The sequence below is a fragment of the Brachyistius frenatus genome, unplaced genomic scaffold, assembly GCF_029030835.1.
Source record: "Brachyistius frenatus isolate BFR_SWC_R1_liver_20210118 unplaced genomic scaffold, ASM2903083v1 Contig_143, whole genome shotgun sequence".
Classification (NCBI taxonomy): domain Eukaryota; kingdom Metazoa; phylum Chordata; class Actinopteri; family Embiotocidae; genus Brachyistius; species Brachyistius frenatus.
Genome location: NW_027210742.1, coordinates 640001 through 662002, shown reverse-complemented (window position 1 = coordinate 662002; position 22002 = coordinate 640001). Strand labels below are relative to the sequence as shown.

Here is a 22002-nt window from a genome sequence, read left to right as displayed (position 1 = left end):
AATGAAATCATACTATGGCAGTTCATCCGAATTATGAAAAAGAAGTCGTACTATAGCAAAAAGTGACCCAAAACAAATTTTTACAGACGGGGCATCTGTTTAGGCGAGCCATTAGGCCACGCCTACTTGCGACTACACTAAAATATTACATATTTTGCCGGGAAAGACGTGTGTACCAACTTTAGTGAGTTTTTGAGTATGATAAAGCCTCCAAAAATACAGTTATTTATGGAGAATAATAATAATAACGGTGCACCATCGGTGCTCGGGCCCTAACTATATTATTTTCCCCATCAGATTTATATCCGTGTGGTAATGATGCATTTACACCACCACTAAGATAAACGCAAAAATAATGACAAATCAAGAAACTTTTACAAACGTTTATGGACTAATCGCACATTTCTTGAGTGCGAGTTTGTTTGAAGGGAATCTATAATATTTGTTACACGCTGGCCGGAAAACTGAACACAAAAGAACCGAGTAACAAAAAAAAAACAAGACAAAAACATAAGCATCTCTTTATTTTCACGTGTCATTCCAGAAACTGTGAAAGCCAAATATCATCCATCGACTTAGATCAACAACCCAAAATAAAATATCCTTTTTTTTTTTCATATATATATATATATATATTTTTCCTCTTCAAGAAAACAAGACATTCATTTGCTTCATATTTGTTGGAGTTTATTTTGGCAAAGCAGTGCCCATCCCATGTAGTGTCAGTCACCATTGGACTCTGCACAAACACATGTTAATGGAAACCAGCAGCAGAAAGCAGCAACACGTCACCGGGTGAGGAAGCACAGCCCCTGCGTGTGTGCGTCAGGTGCGCTCGCGTGTGCGTGTGTGTGTGTGTGCGTTGATGTCTTCAGTGCTTCGCTCTCTCCGGAGAGCGTTACGATATGATCACGTGTGTTGCTTATTTTTACGTGTCGAATGGCCAAAGAGTGCTGCAACATCAGGATGTGTGTGCGTTACGTCAGCCATTGTGTTTGCCCGTTTGTGCGCGTGTGTGTGTGTGTGTGTGTGTGTGTGTGTGTTCCTAATACTGCTGGCGGGGGAAAACAAAAGCTCATATTTTAGCAGAGAAGTCTACAGTTAGATGATTCTCTCACACACACACACACACACACTCTCTCTCACACACACACACACACACTGTAGCTGGGTGAGTTATCTAAAAGGCTCAGGCGCTCGTCGTCTTCGTCCGGCGTTCCTTCGACATTCAGCCTCGATGCTGCCGAGATGTGATGCTGGAAAAACGGGCTGATTGCAATTCAAATGGTAAAACCACAGAAGAAAAACAACAAAATCAAACCTCAAAATCCAGTGGTTAAAAATAAAAACATAACCAAAAGGATGCAGGCCTGAAAAGAAAAGAAAAGAAAAGAAAAGAAAAGAAAAGAAAAGAAAAGAAAAGAAAAGAAAAGAAAAAGAAAAAGCCCTCCGTGATATTTTCTGTTGCTGAACTTGAAGCAGTCTTTCTTCCCGAACCCTTCAGGGCCGTCATCAACGAGATACGCCAGTCCCTCTTTAGACTTAAAAACAAACAAAAAAGACCATGTTTTGTTTTTGCTTTTGAACACACAAAAAAAACCAAAAAAAAAAGTCACGGGCTGTTTGGACCCCCCCTTCCCCCTCCTCCGATCCGAGATCTCTCCAGGTTCAAACTTAAAAGGTGGATGATGGACGAGTCTTCCTCTTCAAAGTTCATCCCTACGAGAGGAGAGAAATAGAAGAAAAAGAAAAACAAAAAGTCAAGAAAAGAGAAAGCAACCCGGTCGCCCGCCCGTCCGTCATGCAAACAGTTAGGAGTTAAGAGTCGCATGCAAAAACATGTTAAGAAACGCTGTGAATTGTGGTTTGTGTCGACGTCTCAAAGAGAGGAAGATCAAATCAAAGTTGTTGTTGTTGTTTTTTTCCCCCTTAACGTCTTAATAAGCATCCAAACTGACAAAAGCCGTCATGCTCGTGAAAACCAAGCGGATGCCTTCGAGCTGCCGCCGCTTTAGTATTTGCTCTCGCGTTTGTGCGCCGAAAATATTAAATGAAATTAGTCGGGGCGTGTTATGTTGAGCCGATGTGGGATTTTTTTTTTTTTTTATTGTGTTAAAAAAAAAAAAAAAACATAAAAAAAAAAAAAAGAGAAGATGAAAGGAAAACGTGCAGCGAAGTCGCTATGGTATGGAAGAAGCAAAAAATGTCAACAAGCAGCAAAAAACGCAGCCCCTTGTGATCCGTTGCTCCGAGCCACACCATTTCACCTTTGCCGCTGTGAGAAGGAGAGAGGGGGAGGAGGAGGAGGAGGGGGGAGGGAGAAGGAAGTCACTTCCACCTGGACCACTGCTTGTCTCTGTCTGTTAAAGGCACATAAATCACCCCCATCAAGGGCTTCATTTTGGTGCTGCCGTCCTCCAGCTTGTCGTACTGCTCCAGCATCTGGTTGCCTCCCGCCGGGCCCACGGGCAGGATCAGCCGTCCGCCGGGCTTCAGCTGGTCCAGGAGCTGCGAGAGAGAGCGAGAGAGCGAGAGAGCGAAAACGTTAACGTGTCCGTTGCTTTCGAGGGAACCCGAACGGAAAGTGTTCGGAGAGACTCACGGCTTGGGGGACGTTGGGTGCCGCCGCGCCGACGTGGATGGCATCGTACGGTGCCTCGTCCTCTTGGCCCATCCGCCCGTCTCCAACTGAAAACACACGGGACCTCGCTTACAGCCGGATCGCACTTCAAACCGAAGGTCGTTATTTAAAAAGTCCCGCGTTGCAAAAACGTTGCGGGTGCTTCGTAAATACGGTCAAAGGGTCAACACGGAGGAATCGCGCCTGCGTTCGGCACCCCCCCCCCCCCCCCCCCCCCCCCCCCCCCCCCCCCCCCCCCCCCCCCCCCCCCCCCCCCCCCCCCCCCCCCCCCCCCCCCCCCCCCCCCCCCCCCCCCCCCCCCCCCCCCCCCTTATTCCGTTTTTTTTTTTTTTTTTTTAAAAAGAGCCGTTTCGTGAGTTTATGACATCACAAACTCATCGATCGCATCATACGTTCGGCCTCTGCGCGGCACCAATCCAACCAATGAGGTGGAAAGCGCCGTGGGGTGGGGGGGTCATGAAGTCATGAAGTCCAAAACAAAACCTGTGATTGGCCCGCGCGTGTGTCACTCGCCAAAAAAAAAAAGTCATCCAATCAAAAGAGAGCGTCACGGATATCAATGCACCTTAAAGACACGGGCACGAACCAGCCTGTTCTCGTAGAGCTTCTGAGAGGAGATGAGAAACTATACTAAGATGGTTTTTGGTACTTAAAACCACAAGAATATTTTCTTATAAAGACTGAAAATAAAACACACGAAATGTATAAAATACGGGACCTTTAATCTGAGAAATTGCTCAATAAGCGACAAAACTATATTCCAGCACTTTCCCTCGGGGATGTGAGGATGGTATCTGGCTGCTCATCACAGATTAAGTACACAGACAAGTCTCCTGACTCTTCAAAAGGTTTCTTAAAATAGCTTTCTTATTCTGACATCTGCCCAAAGAACAAAGATGCTCTTCTTCTGATGTTGTTGGTTTTTTTTTTTAACATATTGTAGGTTGGGGCTTTGTAAAAAAAACAAAAAAAAGGGGGTGTGGGTGAATTAAGCTGAATATTCAGCCTACGCCCTTTCAATCTGTTCGGTCTCTGTTCTGCTCTTTTATCGTCCTGTTGGGAGTCATTTTTCTAGTTTTGTGTTTTTTTGGCCTGATATTTTCTATAAATCGCCAACGGACCAAAACCATTTAAAAATTCGAATTCCTTCCAGTGCATGTGCAGAACATGTTTGCTAATTTGGCAAAACTACCTATAGAGCTTGAATTCACAAGGGAACACAAATGTGTACAACAATCCCCAAAAGAAAAACCAACCAGAGTGACTTCTTTTATTTATAGCCTCGGTTGTAGCAGCGCTTCAACCCTCCAGCAGAGCAGGTGAAAGTAGGTTCTCGCCGCTCAATTATTCAGTGGTGCAGTGTCTGCTGAGCTGCCCCAGTGTTTTCCTGCACCGAGGAGCATCGCTCTTGGTTTTTTTTCAGTTTCATAAGATGCAGAAAGCTGCCATTTCTGCACTTCCGACAAAATTCCCAATAAAGACAAAACCTCACCTATTAGCTTGACTCGGCCCGATGTTATCAAACTGGGGTCGTCTTTCTTCACGTTGTTTATAGAGTCGTCTACCAGCTCCTTGATGTGATCGATTCCTAGAACTTTCCCTTTAGGACCTACCTGTGAAGCGCACACAAGGATTAAACGTTAAACAAACTTCCATCTGATTTCATGTCGACCGGTTGACGCTATTTTCACAATCGGGTAATGAATGAGAACGGCCCGTGCGGCTCACCATTCGTGCGAAGCAGACGGACAGGATCCCGCTGCCGGAGCCGACGTCCAGAGCCTTGGCTCCCTCGTACAGCTGGTCGTGGAGGAGCTCCAGGGCGTAGGCGTGCTGGGTGGGGAGCGGGGGAGAGGGCGTCAACAAGGACACTGCGTTGTAACCCATCAGTCTGAAATCATACTGCGGCTAACGGACGCCCGCTGTCCGTCAGCGAACACTTCCGACGGCAAAATGCCGGCGTCGAACAGAAATACCTTACACTGCGACACTTTGGATATCTTCTGTCCTTTTTTCTTTTTTAAAATCGACTCCAAACAGACGGATTAGGAATGAGGGAGGGAGGTACAAAGAGTGCAGAAATGTGTGGAAAAGTCTTTGAATTCCTACCATATGTGGGGCGCTGATGGTCGCTTGGTAGCCTTTTGGTGAAAAGAGAAGCACAAGGTTGGTTAGTTCAGCCGCCTTCAGATCTCATGGTGGTGTTTTTTTTTTAAATTCTGTGCGCGGTGATGCGTGAATGATTCGAAGAGCAGACGTACCTATTGACTGCGGCGAGTCCATGTAAGGATTACACCGAGAGAAATGCGATCGGTCTGTGGCCAGCATGACTTCGTAGACCTTGTCGGATTTAATAATGCCATTTTCTGAGGGGAGGGAGGCAAAAGAGTTTGTGTCACTTTGTGTTTCGGGGAAAAACTCGAGCAGAGAAACACATTACGCAATCTTGCGGCAGAATCAAACGGGGACAAAATACATAAAAGAGAATCACACCGACGGGGGGGGGGGGGACAGGGACTGAAGGTCTTTAACGACAAACTACTTCAACTGTCCGTGCCGTTGAGGCGTTCGATGTCTCGACGGCCACCGGAGTTGGTGCTTATTCCGTTAAAACTCTGAGGATTTTAGACGATCGTGGGAAATTTTCCAAATCGATGAAGCTTTATTTCAATTTTTTTTTTTTTTTTTAATTTTCGCGTCAGTGTGTTGATTCGTCAGGCGGTGAAATCGACCCATCCTGTCCAATCATGTGATTTTATCCACGTCTCCAACCCATATGGGAACAGAAAATATAAATATATATATATTTTTTTTTTTAAAGGAGAATGAAGATGAATATGCGAGGTTAATAAACACTGGAACACACTGACTGAAAGGAAAAAGAAAAGTATGAAACTTGCAAATCGCAATATGTCCGCGAGGAAAAACACGAGGAATATTCCAGAAAGGAAATCGCAAGACATCAGCATGAACACAAGGTTGTGCCGCACCGTGTGCTGGTGACACATGGCTGTATTTAAGCAACAGAAAGGTGTCACATCTTATAAAAAACATAAAAAGTCATGGAAGACGCAGGGGAAAAAAAAAAAAAAACTCCCCCAAAGACGCGGCGGCGTCTTCAGAGTAAACGCCCTGCAAACAGGTCCCTGCTGCGGTTATTGCCAAAAGCCAACGACAGCCGGCGTTGCTCTCGTTACCGACTCCCCTCGAACCTCACAGCCATGCAGGATACATTACAAATAACCCGTTCAAGCTGCCAGATGGACACTTACGAGTGATTTCTGAAATTTAAATAAGCCACGCTGGCACATTTCAAGCTGGGGTTTTTTTTTTTCTTCCTCGCCTGAAACATTCTCCGATTTGTTTTTGCCAATATAACCAACACCAGCTTTTTCATGCTGCTTCTGAGCTAATTCGTGTTCAATTTGGAGGCCAATTTTTTTTTTTTTTTTTTTTTTTCTCCTCCTGCAGCAAAAAAAAACAACAAAAAAACTGGGTGCCAAACTTGGAACAAGTTGCCGAGGCGTTCGACATTCAAAACGTCTATTTACAGCCTGTCCTGACCGGTCCCCGAGTGCTGACCAGCAGGACGGAGACAATAAGAAAAGTCCTGAATTAGCATTCATCCTGCGTGTGACCTGCTTAAATGCAGCTTATACAAACTCTGGGTTAAATTTAAGCCACTGGCCTTTTCTAAAATGGGTCAGTGTCCAGCAAAGTGCACCAAGTAGTACAAGACGCATAAAACACTATGGTTTAAACCTCCTTTTATCTGGTGCATTGTTATTTATTTTTTTATTTTTTGTAATTATTATTAAATCCACCACGTACAGATGCAAAATAAGATCAATAACAAGATGAGATTTCCTGCTGGAATCAGATCTCGCATCACATCTCTCAGACTAAACGATGCAGATTTTTGTTGTTGTTGTTTTTTGTTGCCAAAATGCTTTTGCATCTTGCAGCAGAGAATATAAATAGCCCTGCGTGATATTTAATATTGAGCTCTCGAGTCTGCAGACCAAAATGAATGTTTAGTGGCCGACGTGAGTGCGAGAAACACCTTACGTGTTTTTACAGCAGCCCGTCTGATCACACGTGAAACCACGTGGCCGCAGATAACAGCTGACTACACCGAGTCGAGGCTTTTATTGCGTGCAGCTCAAAAAAAAAAAAAAAAAAAACCCAACCCGGATCGTGACAAGGCAAGTTGTCATTTATCAAATCACCAGCTAACAAAGCCCCCCTCCTCCTCCTTCTCCTCCCTCCGCTGCAACAGAAACGAGCCTCACATTTGCAGCTGCTACCGTCATTCGTGTTCAAATTTTTAATAAAAATAAAACCCCACAAGTGCGCTGAATGGTCCGGAGAGCCATCGGTGGATGTGGGCAGGGCAGCTAGCGGCTACCTGCTAGCTTACCTGCTAGCTCCGCGACGTCCCTGAATGACGCACATCGGAGCTAGCAGGCTAAAGCTAACGTCACTCAAAAAAAAAACTGTTAGCAGCGACAAATTAAAAACAAATAAAAAAAAAGAAGTTTAATTTCTGCCTTTCGCGGTTACGTTTTTTTTTAAATTATTATTATTGCTCTGCGGCGACGCAGGCGTGCAGCTGTTCCTCGTGTTGTTGTTGTTTTTTGAGGGGTGGGGGGGTTGTTGTTAGAGGTAACGCTAGGTCAACAACAACACATAGCTTAGCAACCAGGTAGCCGCCGCCGCCGCTCGCGCCGCCGCCGCCTCCAAACTATTCGCGGGTTTTTTTTTGTTGTTTTCCGGGTAAAAGCTGTTTTTATTTTTTAATTACATTTATTTATTTATTTTTTACAAAAACATTCGCACTTACTGCGGAGATTGTTGACGAGCTCTGCGTGGCTGGCTCCTCCAGATTTCCAGGCCATTATTAAACAGACTTTGCGGAGTAAGTAGACAGCAGCTGTCAGTGCCGCGCCTGCGCCAACTGTTCTGCCGATGAAACCGACAACCTCCAGAACAGACGGCGGAGCGGCGGCTACGTCACCGGGCATCGGAGGTGGTTTTACTTGCAAATAGTTGGGGGGGGGGGAAACCGCCTTTTAAAAACACGCCCTCATAACGGAGCGGTGACGTTTTATTTTTTTAAAAAATAAAAAATTAATTAAATCTGTTTAGTGGCTGAGCTCATGTTTTTTTTGCGAGGAGAAAAAAAATAAAAAAAAAAAAAATTCCTCCTCATTTGTGCTTTATCAGATTTGCCGCAGTAACATAGACGGCAGCCGCTAGGGGGAGTGCGACGCTAAATTATAATCGCAAAAAAAAAAACCGCAGGTCTTGCTCGGCCACCGTAGTTACGTACGACGTGGTAGGCGCGTTTATGTCTTGTCGCCGCTGTGTGCTAAGCTAACACGTCCGCGTAGTTAGTTGGTTTTAAGGTTGCGGAAACTGTTTCTGTTTCCATGGAGAGTATAAATGCTAAATACGTGTCCCAGAAAATCAGCAAGACGAGATGGCGGCCGGTATCGTATTCGTCGTTGCAGCAACCAGACATCTTTGCTACCGGCTCGTGGGACAACGAGGTGCAGTTCATATTTACGCTAAATGAGATCGAAGCGGATCTCTCGCCAAACTTCATGGAAAAATGATGTCGTTTTGGTGTTTTGGCAAAGCGGCGGGGCTTACACACTCTGTAACGGTCAGAGTACAACTTAATACCCGTCATCAAGCCTGATGTGTCTCTTCGGCACGCTGTCACTACATAAACAAACGCGACAATTTACAGCAGGGATGTCAGACATCTTCTCCATCACCATTTCTGGCACCATCCAGTCTGGCAAAAAACAAAAACAAAAAAAAGTAACTTGATACGCGGTGATGTTATTTGGTCAACGTATAATAATAAACCTTTGTTCAGATTTGACGTGTGTGTGTGTGTTTCTTACAGGACAACAGGATTTCCATTTGGTCCATTGGAAATAATGGAAGCTCCGGTATGGAGGATGGATTTGAAGGAGATCCGCAGCTTTTACGTGAACACAAGCACGATGGAGATGTTCTTGACCTTCAAGTGAGTCACTCAGTGGGATATGGAGCTCATAGACCAGCCTGCACAGTAAAATATTCACAACACTGCACCCAGTGTTGTGAATATTTTACTGTGATGATTTCGATATTTACTGTGAGCACATGAAGCCGTTCATTGTGAGTGACACTTGGTTTTGCTGAAAGAAACAAGATCACGTTGCTCTTAAAGATTATTACATTAATTTGTCACGTTTATTTTTTGCAGAGTCAAAAAAAATGTATGCAGCTTCTCTGTTTTTACAAAATCGGATGACGATTTGCTTCTATTATATTATTCGTTTACAGTTTTTGGACCAAGAGAGAATCGTCACGGCATCGTCAACTGGAGCCGTCACCGTCTTCCACCACCACCAAAACAGTCAGGTACCCAAATATGTACTCGGGTTTTTATACAAAATATTCAAGCAAAATGAATTACATAAAAAATATATATATAATCATGAAATATAACAGTTTTATAATTGATATTTAGGGATGTTCCACCAGAGACAAGGATAAATCTGTGAATTTTTAAGAGGAATTTAAATAAAGATAGCAGCTAATCTCTGACTCGCTGGGACACAAATAGTTTAATTTGCCTTCTTTCTCTCGACTGTAGACCATATCAGTTTCTAAGCACTGGGCGAGAGCACATCGCTACCCCTGCGACAACGCTCCCTGCACCGGCGTCGTGTGCAGCAGCCCCGAGATCGTCTCAGTCGGCGAGGACGGCAGGATCATCGTCTTCAGAGCCGACCAGGAGGCAGCGGTTCGAGTCATAGGTGAGATTTGAGGTCGAACCATGTCATAAAAAGAAATTAAAAAAATTACATCATGAATTTTTTTAAGTCGTGTGGAAAAAGCATGAAACTAACATGTTTACTGGACTCTTTAAACCTTTGGTAGAGAACGCAGACAGCAGCACAATTCATGCCGTGACTTACCTGAGGACAACAGAGATTTTGACGGTGAACTCCATCGGCCAGCTCAAAGTGTGGGATCTCCGACAACAAAGCAGCTCACCGTCTCAGATTCTCTCCCAGTAAGATCTCAAAATTAAAAAACAAACAAAAAACCTTCAGATCTGTTTTTCCCCCATCCTTCTTTGAGTGTATTTTTTTTTTCTCTTTAGATGATTTGGATTAGAAATGAAGCTGATAAGTTGTTTCTTGCAGGTCAGGGGACAGAGTTCCTTTGCACTGTGTGGACAGACATCCCAACCAACAGCACATAGTGGCAACGGGAGGCCAAGGCGGGATGCTCTGTGTGTGGGATGTGAGGCAAGGCAACGCGCCCTTCTCCCTTATGGAGGCCCACTCTGCTGAAAGTAAGATTTTTTTAATTTTTAATTTGCAGATAAGTAAATTTACACTTGTGGAAAAAGTGCATTTCAAAGATGTCGTGTGTGTAAAGAATTTTGACAAAGCCTTTGGCTTTCTGGACAGTGTGGGAGGTTCACTTCCACCCGACCAACCCGGATCATCTGTTCACATGCTCGGAGGACGGCTCGCTGTTGCACTGGGAGACTCATTCGCATTCAGAAATGCCCTCCTTCTTACAAGGCAAGTGAACTTTATCATGAAAGTAGGATTTTTTATTATTATTATTATTATTATTATTCTGCCTCTGACACTTAAAAAAGCTGCTACATGCTGCAAAGAAACAGCTTCCTTTTTCTTTTTTACTACAGACAAAGATGCAGTGCAAAATCTATAAGTGCAATAATCGAGAAGTTGCCACCCCAAAAATGTTTCATCATACATCTTCAATGCTCACCAGCTATGTAATCTAAGTATTACAGGATATTATGGTTGTCAGGTCACATTAAAAGGTGTGAAAACAGTTCTAACATGATGCTGCATTGTCAGATGGAGCCAGTGTGTATGAGATTATGTGTGTGTGTGTGTTGTGTGTGTGTGTGTGTGTGTGTGTGTGTGTGTGTGTGTGTGTGTGTGTGTGTGTGTGTGTGTGTGTGTGTGTGTGTGTGTGTGTGTGTGTGTGTGTGTGTGTGTGTGTGTGTGTGTGTGTGTGTGTGTGTGTGTGTGTGTGTGTGTGTGTGTGTGTGTGTGTGTGTGTGTGTGTGTGTGTGTGTGTGTGTGTGTGTGTGTGTGTGTGTGTGTGTGTGTGTGTGTGTGTGTGTGTGTGTGTGTGTGTGTGTGTGTGTGTGTGTGTGTGTGTGTGTGTGTGTGTGTGTGTGTGTGTGTGTGTGTGTGTGTGTGTGTGTGTGTGTGTGTGTGTGTGTGTGTGTGTGTGTGTGTGACGAAAGAAAATACACGGTGGTTATTGAGGTTGCTTTTTTATATATATAAATTGACTAGCACATACATAATATCGTTGCACATGTGTTCATTGTTACAATGGGAAGTTTATCAGTGAATGGATCAGTGGTGGACTACAAATTAGAGTTACCTAAAAAAAATTATATATATATATACAAAATTTTATATATATATATATCCATTTCTAGCTGTCAACAGTGACTTCTAGCTTCCCAAAACCTGAACCAGTAACCAAACTTTAACGAGATAACATATCGGTATAGCTACATGTTAAAGTCTGTATATTGATATATTAACAGCACAGGTATCTTAATAATCTGATATTATTGTTAATGTAACACGTTTCATTCTTGTATTTCCCAGGCGGCAGGAACAGCAGCCTGATCTCTCGCAGTGCGATGGCCCCCGCCGGAGGGAACCCGTCCCTCAGCGTTTGGCTCAGCGGAGACTCCAGCAGCGGCCGTCTAGAGACGACTCACATGCTGCCCAGCCAGACGCTGTCCGTCAACAGCCTGGACGTACTCGGACAGTGTCTCGTCTGCGGGACCGACGGAGAGGCTATTTTTGTCAACCGACAGGTCCCAGTTTAAAAAGACACGATGCGGATAAAGACGTTTATTTGCTGTTAATTTCAGGCACGGCAGGAGGCTTGTTGTCTCTTCAGGGCGTCAAACGGCTTTACTTGTGTATTTGCCTGATGCAACGCTTCATTCGTGAGTTGCAGCGATGGATCATCACGTGTCAAAGTTTTTGAAATTCATTCTGATACTTTTTTTTTTTTTTTTTTGTATGGATGACATTTAAAACAGTTATTAAATAAAATAACAAAAGCTTTTTGTACAAATGTGTCAAGGTTCATTAACCTGTTTTTCTATCTCTCCACCTAATTTAGCCGTTATTATTATTATTTTTTTTTTTAGTGATGACAAAATACAACAGCTGCTGTATATAACGTACATAAAATCTTCACCTGTTCGGGTCAGCGGTGATCACGTGATCCAGGTGAAGGGGTTGAAGGCGCAAAAACAAGCAGCATCCGGGTAACATGTATGAAGTTTTCCCAGGCTTCCGACAACAATTCTCTCAAAGAGCACATCCGGTCCGACTAAGTCCTTCGAGAAGTTTTACGAGCAGACTCGGTAGTTGTCGCTAATTATTACTAAAGAACACGTTTTAAATATAAATTGTTTATATTTCGGTGTTACAAATACTAAATCTTTGATACCGGACGTGTTTTCGCCTAATTCTCAGAAAATACACACGCAGAGAACTTTATTGTGAAAGGTACAGCGCCCGGAAGTAGATGACGGTAGTTTGTTTTTTTGTGTGTGTGTGTGTGTGTGTTTCTCGCCGTTGTACTTGTCATTCAGACATCCCAGGAATTTCAACGCGACTGAGAGGAAACCAGCCAGTTTTCGGCACCAACAAGGACACATTTTTGAAGTTAAAAAAAAAATAATAATAATTAAAAAAAAAAACCCGCGTCCTCGCGGCGGACGGAAGGTCGAGCGACATTTATCGGCCGTTGGAACGGGGCACGTGACGAGCTACCGACGGACGGTGAGTTTTGGTCTCGCGCTGCTCGACAAGTTAGTGTCGCGAGCTAACAGGCTAACCTGTTGGACGTAGCTTAGCAGCAGCAAATGGACGCCTCGGACACACGCAGGCCGCGGAGGCTCCGCTTCTTTATTTATTTTAATTTAAAACGCAAATTATGACAAACTTACGATTTCAAAAAAAAAAAAAAAATCACGCGTCGATAATTCGTGGAGGTTATTTATATTTCACGTTTATCGTCACCGCACCTGACGCAGGACGATTAGCGTTTCGATGCTAACGATGCTAACAAAGTGGATGAGGTGTTGGTTCGAGAGTAAATGGGTTTTAATCCATCTTTAAAAGTATAAAGGTAATGTAGTGAAATCAAACTCGTTCAAATGAACGCCCATAAATGACGTGTGATCTTACGCATGTCGTGTAATGGTTATCTGGTAGTCTCTGTTTATTATTCCCACATGTTCAACCTGTTGGGTAACATGTCATTTACTCTGGATGCTTGTTTATCTCACTGTTGTTGTTGTTGTTTGTTTTTGTTGTCCCGCAGCAGCACCAGCATGCAGATGTGAAAGTCGGGACAGTCGGAGACCTTTTATTTATTTTATTTTTTTTGGAGCAGTCATTTGCGACCCTGGACTTTGTTGACGTCCCCTTCATCAACCCCCCCTCCCACCCTCCTCTCCCCCCTTTCATCGTCACCCGTACACGCTCGTACATGAAGAGAGGGGAGAAACCCGAAGGACACCGACAGATGAGACCCAAAACGTTCCCCGCCAGCAACTACAGCGGCAACAGCCAGCAGATGCTGCAGGAGATCCGGAACAGCCTGCGCAACCTGTCCAAGCCCTCCGACCCGCCTAAGGTGGACATCGGCGGGGCCGGAAAAATGCACGCGGAGGACCCGAGGCAGCAGGGGCGCTGCAGCAACCCCAAGAACCCCTATCACAAGGCCCTGCAGGAGATCCGCAAGTCCCTGTTGCCTTTTGCCAACGAGCCCAACGGCTCGGATGTAAACAAACACCCGGCGCCGGACCCCCCCCCGTGCGCCGGGTTCGAGGAGGTGAGACGGCACCAAAACAGGGTGTTGTGAAGGATCGCGGGACGAGTGTGTCTTTCGATACGTGTCGCCGTAATTGAAGATAATAGCCCGGTTGCACTTTTTTGTTGTTTAGGGGAGAAATATTTGGAAAATTTCAGGTATGCAAAAGTGGAACGACGGGCTCGTGCGGTCGACGCTACGAATGTGGTTTCTCGGCAGGCAGATGCCGCTTGTTTTGATTTCAGGCGTGTTCGACTGTAACAGAGGATTAGAAAATGAACATCTCTGCGGGGAAAAGTGCTTTTTGTTGATTTGGGTTCCACTATTGTGATGACCGACTCAAATGTAGGAAAAACAATTTAAGCGCAAATCTCCCCCCGTCCCCAAATGATCCAAATAAATCGATATTAAATCTATTTACAGCTCATTCGCATCTGACGGCACAAACTCTTAAATGTCACTTGGTTCTGTTTGTTTTTTTGTTTTTTTATTTGTTTTTTTTGTTTTGTTTTTTGCCTCTGAAGCCGAGCGGCAGTCGCGGCGTGGCTCCGGAGTACATGAGCAAGGTGAGCTACCAGGACTCGATGAGGGAACAGATGGCCGTGGCCAACCCCAACTCCACAGGCCTGAAAGCCTCAGGTACGTAAACCCCCCCACCCCCCGCACTCCCCCCCGTCCCCCCGCAACACCCCCCCGGATCAACTGTTTGGTTCTCCCTCTCGTATCATCCACCATCATTCAGCCCTCCCTATTGTCCGCGGGAGTTGGGACCTTTGCTTAAAGAAAAATGACAATGCGTGCTGACAAAGAGCATGAGTCACTGAGTCGCTGAGTCACTGAGTCTCTGAGTCACTGAGTCTCTGAGTCACTGAGTCTCTGAGTCACTGAGTCACTGAGTCTCTGAGTCGCTGAGTCGCTGCGTGGAAAAGTCGACTGGAAGGTTTTCATTCACCGTGGCAGTCGTAGTACATTAAAAGACGGGCTGCTATGTGTTGATCATCAACAGCTGTTTGTTGTCTACCTTTTTATCTACTCCAAAAAGAGAGCATGTGTGGCTACGTATGCGAGTTTCTATATATTTTAACAATAGACCCGTGACAGAAATTCGTAGCGAGGCTTTGATTTTAATGATGTTGTTAATAATTCAAATCGTTGTGGTGGTGTTGTTGTTGTTGTTGTTGTTTTGTCGTGCGTGTAGGAGCTCCTCATATCCAGCAGGCTGTGCTGAGGAGGCCGAGCTGGAAAGGCTCCAAGGAGTCTCTGGCTCCTCGACACGGTCCCCTCATGGTGGACGGGATGATGTACCGTTCGGACAGCCCCGGACCCCCTCCGGCCTTCCCGCAGGGCCACCCCGCCAACGGCCAGAGGGTCAACCCTCCGCTGCCTCCGCAGGTGCGCAGCGTCACGCCCCCGCCGAGCCGCGGCGCCATGCCTCCGGCGTCCTCCTGGGACAGCAACCCGTCGACCAAGCGCTACTCCGGCAACATGGACTACATCGTGGCCCGCATCTCTCCGGTGCCGCAGGGCGCCTGGCCCGACGGGTACCCGGCCGCCGCGCCGCAGAATCAGCGCGGGATCAGCCCGGTGCCCGTCGGCCACCAGCCCATCATAATGCAAAGCTCCGGGGGGAATAAGTTCACCTTCCCCTCCGGCTGGTCTCAGAACGGCTCCCCTCAGCCGGACTACATGGCGGGGGGCAGCAGGCAGCCCCCTCCCCCGTACCCCGTCAACCAGAGCAGCCGGCACAGTCCCACCGACCAGCAGCAGCAGCAGCAGCAGGCGGGCGGACCCGCGTCCTCTCCCTCTTATGTCAACGGTGGAAACATCCCTCCGTCCATGATGGTTCCCAACCGGAACAGTCACAACCTCGACTTGTACGGCCTCGGTCCTCCTCAGTCCTGGTCGCCGGGTCCTCACGGCTCCAACCAGCCTCAGTCGTCCTCCGGCAACAGCAGCAACCAGGATCTGTCGCCGTCGTGGCAACACAACATGCCGGTCCGCTCCAATTCCTTCAACAACCACCAGCTGAACGGCCGACCCGCTCACCCGTCCGGCTCGCAGCCCTCGGCCACCACGGTGACCGCCATCACGCAGGCTCCCATCCTGCAGCCGGTGAAGAGCATGCGCGTCCAGAAACCCGAACTGCACACGGCCGTCGCCCCCACGCACCCTCCGTGGATACAGCAGGTCCCTCCGCCGGCCGCCGCGGCCGCGCCGGCCTACCAAGAGCCCGCCGCGCCCGCCCCCGTCGTAGCCGAGGTGCCCAGCTATCAGGGCCCGCCTCCACCTTACCCCAAGCACCTCCTGCAGCAGCAGCAGGCCTCGCCCGGCCCCCCGGCGTACGACGCGGGGGCCAATAAGCTCAACGCGGGCAGAGAGGAGCCCGGCGAGGAGGACGGCGGCGGCGGCGGAGACGCCTCCAGAGACAAGGCGGCGTCAGAAAGCGCCGAGAGCGCCGCGGCGACGGAGAAGGAGAAGAAGCAGATCACGACGTCGCCGGTTCCCGTCCGCCGCAACGCGAAAGACGAGGAGCGGCGAGGCGAGTCCGGACGAGTGGCGCTGTACTCGCCGCAGGCCTTCAAGTTCTTCATGGAGCAGCACGTGGAGAACATCCTGAAGAACCATCAGCAGCGCATTCGGAGGAGGAAGCAGCTGGAAAGCGAGATGCAAAGGGTGAGAGAAATATTCCTGGACGACGGCTACGAATGACTTTTCCTGTTTTCCAAACCTTTTTTTCCCCGTTCTTCCCTCAACTGCTCTCTCTCTCTTTCTTTCTCTCCTGGCTGTCACTAACAGCTGATCTGAAAGGTAAAAAGGTCTCCGCTGTCGTGCGACGCAAAAATAGTCCGTCAGTTATTCACGTGAGGTGTTGTTGGGTGGTGAATGTATTTTTATTTTTATTTATTTTTTATTTTAATCGTTCTGCATCTTCTGATAAAAGCATGTTGGTCCCCGAGGGTGAAGGAAATGCACGACACCTCCATCTAAACATAACGACACTACTTGTGCATTTTTGTTTTGGAGTAAAATAATAATTAACACTAATTTATTGTAAATGTCGAATGCATTTTGCACCGGTGGGTTTTCGTTTTGTTTCTCTCGATGCCATTTCTAATTAACCTTTGAGGTTTTGATCACAGCTGGTGTTTGTTTTTTTTTTCTCCGTGGCTGACGTTGGACTTTGGTCTTGTGCTCAGGTGGGTTTGTCCTCAGAAGCCCAGGAGCAGATGCGCATGATGCTCTGCCAGAAGGAATCCAACTACATCCGGCTGAAGCGGGCCAAGATGGACAAATCCATGTTCAAGCGGATCAAGACGCTCGGCATCGGCGCCTTCGGCGAGGTGTGCCTGGCCCGGAAGGAGGACACGGGGGCGCTGTACGCCATGAAGACGCTCCGCAAGAAGGACGTGCTGCTGAGGAACCAGGTGGCCCACGTCAAGGCCGAGCGGGACATCCTGGCCGAGGCGGACAACGAGTGGGTGGTGCGTCTCTACTACTCCTTCCAGGACCGGGACAACCTGTACTTCGTCATGGAGTACATCCCCGGCGGGGACATGATGAGCCTCCTCATCCGCCTCGGCATCTTCAAGGAGGAGCTGGCGCAGTTTTACATCGCGGAGCTCACCTGCGCCGTGGAGAGCGTCCACAAGATGGGCTTCATCCACCGGGACATCAAGCCCGACAACATCCTCATCGACCGAGACGGACACATAAAGCTGACCGACTTCGGCCTCTGCACCGGTTTCCGCTGGACGCACGACTCCAAGTATTACCAGAGCGGTGGGTGTCGACGTTTCGTTGTCCGACTTCGCCCGCGGTGTGAAATCTGCTCCGGACGTCCACGCTGACAACAAGCCTGCAAATGATAATTGTTTTGTTTTTTTAGGTCGGGTTTTTTTAGGTCGGGTCTGTAAATGATCAGAACATTGTTAAAAAAAAAAGGAAAGAAATCCCATAATAATTTCCTGTAGCTCTAGTTGATGCATTCAAGATGTTTGTTTAGTCCAAAAGGAAAGTTAACAATCCTCGAAAAATCTGCAAATACTCCCTTTTTTGGGGGGGATTTGGTTTTTTTTGTTTTTTTTTGTCGGTTTACGAACCGTCGGATGTTCCACGTTTAGCCCGCCGACACGGTTACAGTCTTCAAATCCCCCCCCCCCTTTCCTCCTCCCCCGATCTCAGTATAACGCCGTGATTTCTCTGCAGGGGACCACGTGAGGCAGGACAGCATGGACTTCAGCAAGGAGTGGGAGGATCCGGCCAACTGCCGCTGCACCGACCGCCTGAAGCCTCTGGAGAGGAGGAAGGCCCGGCAGCACCAGCGCTGTCTGGCCCACTCGCTGGTGGGGACGCCCAACTACATCGCACCGGAGGTGCTGCTCAGGACGGGTACGGCGGACCGGACCTTCAAAAAAAAAAAAAAAAAAAAAAAAAAACGGGCTCCGAATTTAAATAATTGCCGCTAATTTGATTTGCTTATTTACGCCGTTGGTAGCTTTCTTTTTTTTAAACATCCAGATTTTTTTCGCTCTTGCGCGACTGCTGGCAAACAAAACAACGTTGAAGCAATATGACAACAGTCACAGTGGGAGAAGTTCAATTTAATCTGCAGATTATTTCCACAATTCAGAGATGTTGTTGGTTTTTTTTGGGTTTTTTTTCGTCGATGATATTTGCTTTACGATCATTTTATGGAAATAAAAAGCAGCTTCGCATTCGGGATGCTTAAATCAGCAATCGTTTGACTGTTATGCTTTAAAAAAAAAAAAAAAAAAAAAAGGTAATAAATTAGCTGTAGATTAATTTTCTTTTGACCTACAAGAGAGTCAAGTCGATTTTTATTCGTGAGCATCTGACCGGTAATAGTTCCTCGTATCCTCTGTGGAAATAAAATGTAAACTAAACGAGCCACAGAAGCATCACAAGCTCTGCTAAGAGAAGTTAAATACCTTTTTGTTTGTTTGTTTGTTTGTTTTTGCCCCGCAGGATACACGCAGCTCTGCGATTGGTGGAGCGTCGGCGTCATCCTGTACGAGATGGTGGTGGGTCAGCCCCCCTTCCTGGCGACGACGCCCCTGGAGACGCAGCTGAAGGTACGAGAGGCGGAAAAACAAAATACCCCCACACACCCCTCCTCCCCCGAGCTCTTTTTGTTTTCTTCATGTTGTTGTTGTTGTTGTTTTTTTTTCCCCTTTCCCGCCTGAAACTCAGGTGATAAACTGGAAGACCACGCTGCACATCCCGCCGCCGGCCAAGCTCAGCCCGGAGGCGTCGGACCTGGTGGTGAAGCTGTGCCGCGGCCCCGAGGACCGCCTCGGCAAGAACGGCGCCGACGAGATCAAGGCGCACGCCTTCTTCCGGAGCATCGACTTCTCCAGCGACCTGCGGCAGCAGGCGGCGCCCTACGTGCCCACCATCGCCCACTCCACCGACACCTCCAACTTCGACCCGGTGGACCCGGACAAGCTGTGGAGCAGCGACAGCGACGGCGAGGACGACCTCGACGACACGCTGGGCGGCTGGTTCCGCGACGGCAAGCACCCCGAGCACGCCTTCTACGAGTTCACCTTCCGCCGCTTCTTCGACGACAACGGCCACCCGTACAGCTGCCCCAAGCCCATCCAGTACGAGGGCTACGACCAGGACCAGGAGGACCCGGAGGGGGCGGCGCAGCGGGAGGAGGCGGCGGCGGCGGCGGCGGCGGGCCGGGACCTCGTCTACGTGTAGAGGTGTGTGTGTGTGTGTGTGTGTGTGTGTGTGTGTGTGTGTGTGTGTGTGTGTGTGTTGAGGTGTGTGTGTGTGTGTGTGTGTGGGGTAATTTAAAAACATAGGAACGTATGTTTGTAGGAGCAGCACGCGGTCACGCTACGAAGATAAAGGAATAGTTCGACATTTTAGGGAAGAGGATCCTAATTATTAGATCTAAACGTTGGAGCTCAACAGCAGTCGCTCAGCTCAGCGTAAAGACCGGGAGCGGCGACCCCGTCGAACAGATATCAAAGTCTCGTTATCGTAGCGTACAAAACCTTTTTTTTTTTTTTTTAAGTTCTTAACATCACTGCGGCAACAGCTGCTTATTTTATAACTGGAGCACACGCAAGTCAAATCAATTTAAAAAAAAAAAAAAATTGGCCTTTTGAATGAAGCCTCGCCAGCTGTTTCCCATCTGCATGCTAAGCTAAGCTAACCAGCTGCTACACGTAGCCTCTTTTTTATTTTGTTTTTCAGAAATGTTTTCTCCTCCCCTCCCCTCCCCTCCCCTCCCCTCCCTTATAAAGCCTTAATTTATTTAAGAAACTGTAACTGGTGATGCTAGCGTAGACGCTGTTTGAGTGTGTGTGGGGGGGGGGGATGTTGTTGAAATGACATTTATTGGTTGAAAAAGAGAGAAAAACAAAAGCTCTTAATTTATATTTTAATGTCTGTTGCAACCGGGATTTAGTGTCGTGACTCCTAGAGATATTTGCAGGGATAAATTGCTCTAATTATTCATTGCTGTGCCTTTTTCTTTTTTTTTTTTTTTTATCTTTTCACCAAATAAAAAAAAAAAAAGTTTAATAATCAGAAAAAAAACGAGAGTAGCAATAGTTGATTGAACTACAGTAGGTTTTTGTTGTATTTTTTTTTTCTAATTTATACCTTTAAAAAAAAGTATTTATAAATTAAGTTGTATACAGTGGATGTAAATATTTTCCTCTTCCCCGTCAGCTGATTTTGTGTTGGATGTTGTTGTTGTTGTTTTTTTCTTCCTCCGTTCACACCTACTTCCTGTTTCTAACACTTAATTCACGGGACTCCGAAAAACACTTATTTTATTTCATTTTCATTCAGTCTTTCAACCAAAGCACTAAAGATAGGTGGGTTTACGTTTAGAGAGTACTTCGACACTATCGGCCTCGATTTTAGGATCACTTCATCCGCACGTTAGAAACACCTCTTCACTGAAAATAATAAAGAGACTCTTCCTCGCATATCGTCATTGATTTTATTTTTTTTGTAACCCGCTGTATTTTTTTATTATTTTTTTCTTTCTTTTCTTCGTGTGTAGGAAAGATCTCTGAATGTAGTTTGTTATCGGACTTGAGACGGTGACCGCTGTCCTTCTGCACTGGCTTCTTCTTCTTCTTTTTTTGTGTTTCCATTGTGAGAGGATTTTATTTTTGTGTACATTTATTGCTCGGGGAGGTTTGGGAACGGAGTGAGAAATAAAGAATGTGAACACAATTTGTGATTTAGATTTGTTTAAAAAAAATAAATAAATAAAAAAGTGTTGAAAAGTACCGAGATAATATAGTCATATAAAAACTACAGTGTAAGTTTTAGGAATAAATAAATATTGACTTTTGAAACCCGCTTAAAACCTAAAAAACGTAAACATCCAAACTTTAGACTTTATATAGATTAATACATATTTAGTTATGATCCATGAACATAGATCATAAATAAATATATCACAAATATAGATCATTAATAAATCCTTTATTAACCATTAATAAACAGATTATAAACTCAAACGTGACCATTTCGAGGCTGCTCCTATCCGTTTCTGCCACCAGGGGGCGACAAACACACAGTAACCATGCTTGACATCAACTACAGCAGGGCAGTGACACATGCTCTATACACAAGTAACTACATGCAATTATGCTGACAGTGCACAATTTGGAGGGTTGAAACTCAAGAAATTGATGTACTTTTCACCAACTTTTCTCTCCGCAGGACGTCTTCACCTGAATAATAATAATAATGCATCGACCTGCGAAACTAACTTTGACTGTAAATCATCAGTGAAACAGGATGTGGAACAAGTAATGTGTGAGGGGACATTTGAGAGTTCAATCAAGAAAGTATATGTTGGTGTTCACACCAGGAAGGAAGCTTTTCTTGACTTCCTCTCCGAGAGCGTCCCGCCGATGGAAACGGTCGGCGTCTTTTATTAAATCCGACATTAGACACGAGACGACACACGATTGAGGACAAACAAGTTAACTTAAACAAGCTTATTTTTTAATGGATCTGCAAAATTGTTTGAATTTCCAAAGAGAACTTGTGTACCTCCCGCCCACAGTTACCCAGTGGCAAACGTTACACAACGTTACAGAAACGCTTCCAACCCAAAGAAATCTGCATGCAGGAGACAAAACCAAAAAAAAAAAAAAAAAAAAAATTCAACCCAAATCGGGAAACAAATAAAAATAACAAAAAAATAAAAGTAAAATAAATCATACAGATAAAAATAAAACATCAATAAACAGGACATACTGTATAATGCCGTTCTCTTAGCTGGAGGAGAAAATTCAAACGCTTTTAGCTTCAGTTCGGCTTCCTCGTGTGGAGAGACACCAACTGATAATATTAAACTGTAATTTCATTGGGTGGATGTGGCTCCGCCCACCACACAGCCCCGCCCCCCCCTGTCTTCCATATAAGGCACAGGACAAAATAAACCC

The 22002-nt window shown here is 46.2% G+C and overlaps 4 protein-coding genes across 14 annotated transcripts in view; 2 read left to right on the top strand and 2 right to left on the bottom strand.

Moving 5' to 3' along the window:
- Positions 1-509: 509 nt before the first annotated feature.
- pcmt (protein-L-isoaspartate (D-aspartate) O-methyltransferase) lies at positions 510-7569 on the bottom strand. Of its 3 annotated transcripts, none has more exons than XR_011311671.1 (8): positions 7485-7569; positions 4903-5007; positions 4751-4782; positions 4370-4474; positions 4134-4254; positions 2603-2688; positions 2268-2508; positions 510-1719 (listed from the first exon to the last, which is right to left on the bottom strand). XR_011311671.1 is itself a non-coding variant. In XM_069715494.1 (8 exons), the coding sequence occupies exons 1-8, from the start codon at positions 7537-7539 to the stop codon at positions 1707-1709; spliced, it is 687 nt and encodes a 228-aa protein (XP_069571595.1). In that variant the 5' UTR covers positions 7540-7569; the 3' UTR covers positions 510-1706. The 3 variants fall into 3 exon arrangements, 2 of the variants coding, with proteins under 2 accessions (XP_069571595.1, XP_069571596.1); XM_069715494.1 differs by having other exon boundaries at positions 2339-2508; XM_069715495.1 differs by having other exon boundaries at positions 2383-2508.
- Positions 7570-7597: 28 nt separating this feature from the next.
- nup43 (nucleoporin 43) lies at positions 7598-11786 on the top strand. Of its 3 annotated transcripts, none has more exons than XM_069715487.1 (8): positions 7598-7670; positions 8559-8681; positions 8984-9061; positions 9297-9459; positions 9584-9719; positions 9853-10004; positions 10123-10239; positions 11320-11786. In XM_069715487.1, the coding sequence occupies exons 2-8, from the start codon at positions 8607-8609 to the stop codon at positions 11544-11546; spliced, it is 948 nt and encodes a 315-aa protein (XP_069571588.1). In that variant the 5' UTR covers positions 7598-7670; positions 8559-8606; the 3' UTR covers positions 11547-11786. The 3 variants fall into 3 exon arrangements, with proteins under 3 accessions (XP_069571588.1, XP_069571589.1, XP_069571586.1); XM_069715488.1 differs by lacking the exons at positions 7598-7670; positions 11320-11786 and adding exons at positions 7956-8193; positions 10368-10564; XM_069715485.1 differs by lacking the exon at positions 7598-7670 and adding an exon at positions 7958-8193.
- Positions 11787-12305: 519 nt separating this feature from the next.
- On the top strand, positions 12306-19317 carry lats1 (large tumor suppressor kinase 1). Of its 7 annotated transcripts, none has more exons than XM_069715444.1 (8): positions 12306-12516; positions 13064-13573; positions 14077-14191; positions 14751-16225; positions 16750-17332; positions 17759-17941; positions 18539-18645; positions 18764-19317. In XM_069715444.1, the coding sequence occupies exons 2-8, from the start codon at positions 13229-13231 to the stop codon at positions 19277-19279; spliced, it is 3324 nt and encodes a 1107-aa protein (XP_069571545.1). In that variant the 5' UTR covers positions 12306-12516; positions 13064-13228; the 3' UTR covers positions 19280-19317. The 7 variants fall into 7 exon arrangements, 6 of the variants coding, with proteins under 6 accessions (XP_069571545.1, XP_069571544.1, XP_069571550.1 ...); XM_069715443.1 differs by having other exon boundaries at positions 13061-13573; XM_069715446.1 differs by lacking the exon at positions 12306-12516 and adding an exon at positions 12574-12865.
- Positions 19318-21542: 2225 nt separating this feature from the next.
- Positions 21543-22002, bottom strand: part of rab10 (RAB10, member RAS oncogene family) — a 12276-nt gene continuing 11816 nt past the window's right edge. The window contains exon 6 of the mRNA XM_069715497.1: positions 21543-22002. This exon is cut by the window's right edge and continues 736 nt beyond it. The gene's annotated coding sequence lies outside the window, so the exon portion shown is untranslated.

Bases quoted from the DNA above. Each gene is read 5' to 3' on its own strand.
- nup43 (XM_069715485.1), top strand. From the start codon at position 8,074: ATGGAGAGTATAAATGCTAAATACGTGTCCCAGAAAATCAGCAAGACG. The intron at 8,194-8,558 runs GTGCAGTTCATA...TGTTTCTTACAG, and splicing joins CCGGCTCGTGGGACAACGAG to GACAACAGGATTTCCATTTG. The intron at 9,062-9,296 runs GTACCCAAATAT...TCTCGACTGTAG, and splicing joins ACCACCACCAAAACAGTCAG to ACCATATCAGTTTCTAAGCA.
- pcmt (XM_069715494.1), bottom strand. From the start codon at position 7,539: ATGGCCTGGAAATCTGGAGGAGCCAGCCACGCAGAGCTCGTCAACAAT. The intron at 5,008-7,484 runs GTAAGTGCGAAT...CCCTCCCCTCAG, and splicing joins GCTCGTCAACAATCTCCGCA to AAAATGGCATTATTAAATCC. The intron at 2,509-2,602 runs GTGAGTCTCTCC...TCTCTCTCGCAG, and splicing joins CACCCAACGTCCCCCAAGCC to CTCCTGGACCAGCTGAAGCC.
- lats1 (XM_069715444.1), top strand. From the start codon at position 13,229: ATGAAGAGAGGGGAGAAACCCGAAGGACACCGACAGATGAGACCCAAA. The intron at 13,574-14,076 runs GTGAGACGGCAC...TTGCCTCTGAAG, and splicing joins CGTGCGCCGGGTTCGAGGAG to CCGAGCGGCAGTCGCGGCGT. The intron at 17,333-17,758 runs GTGGGTGTCGAC...ATTTCTCTGCAG, and splicing joins CTCCAAGTATTACCAGAGCG to GGGACCACGTGAGGCAGGAC.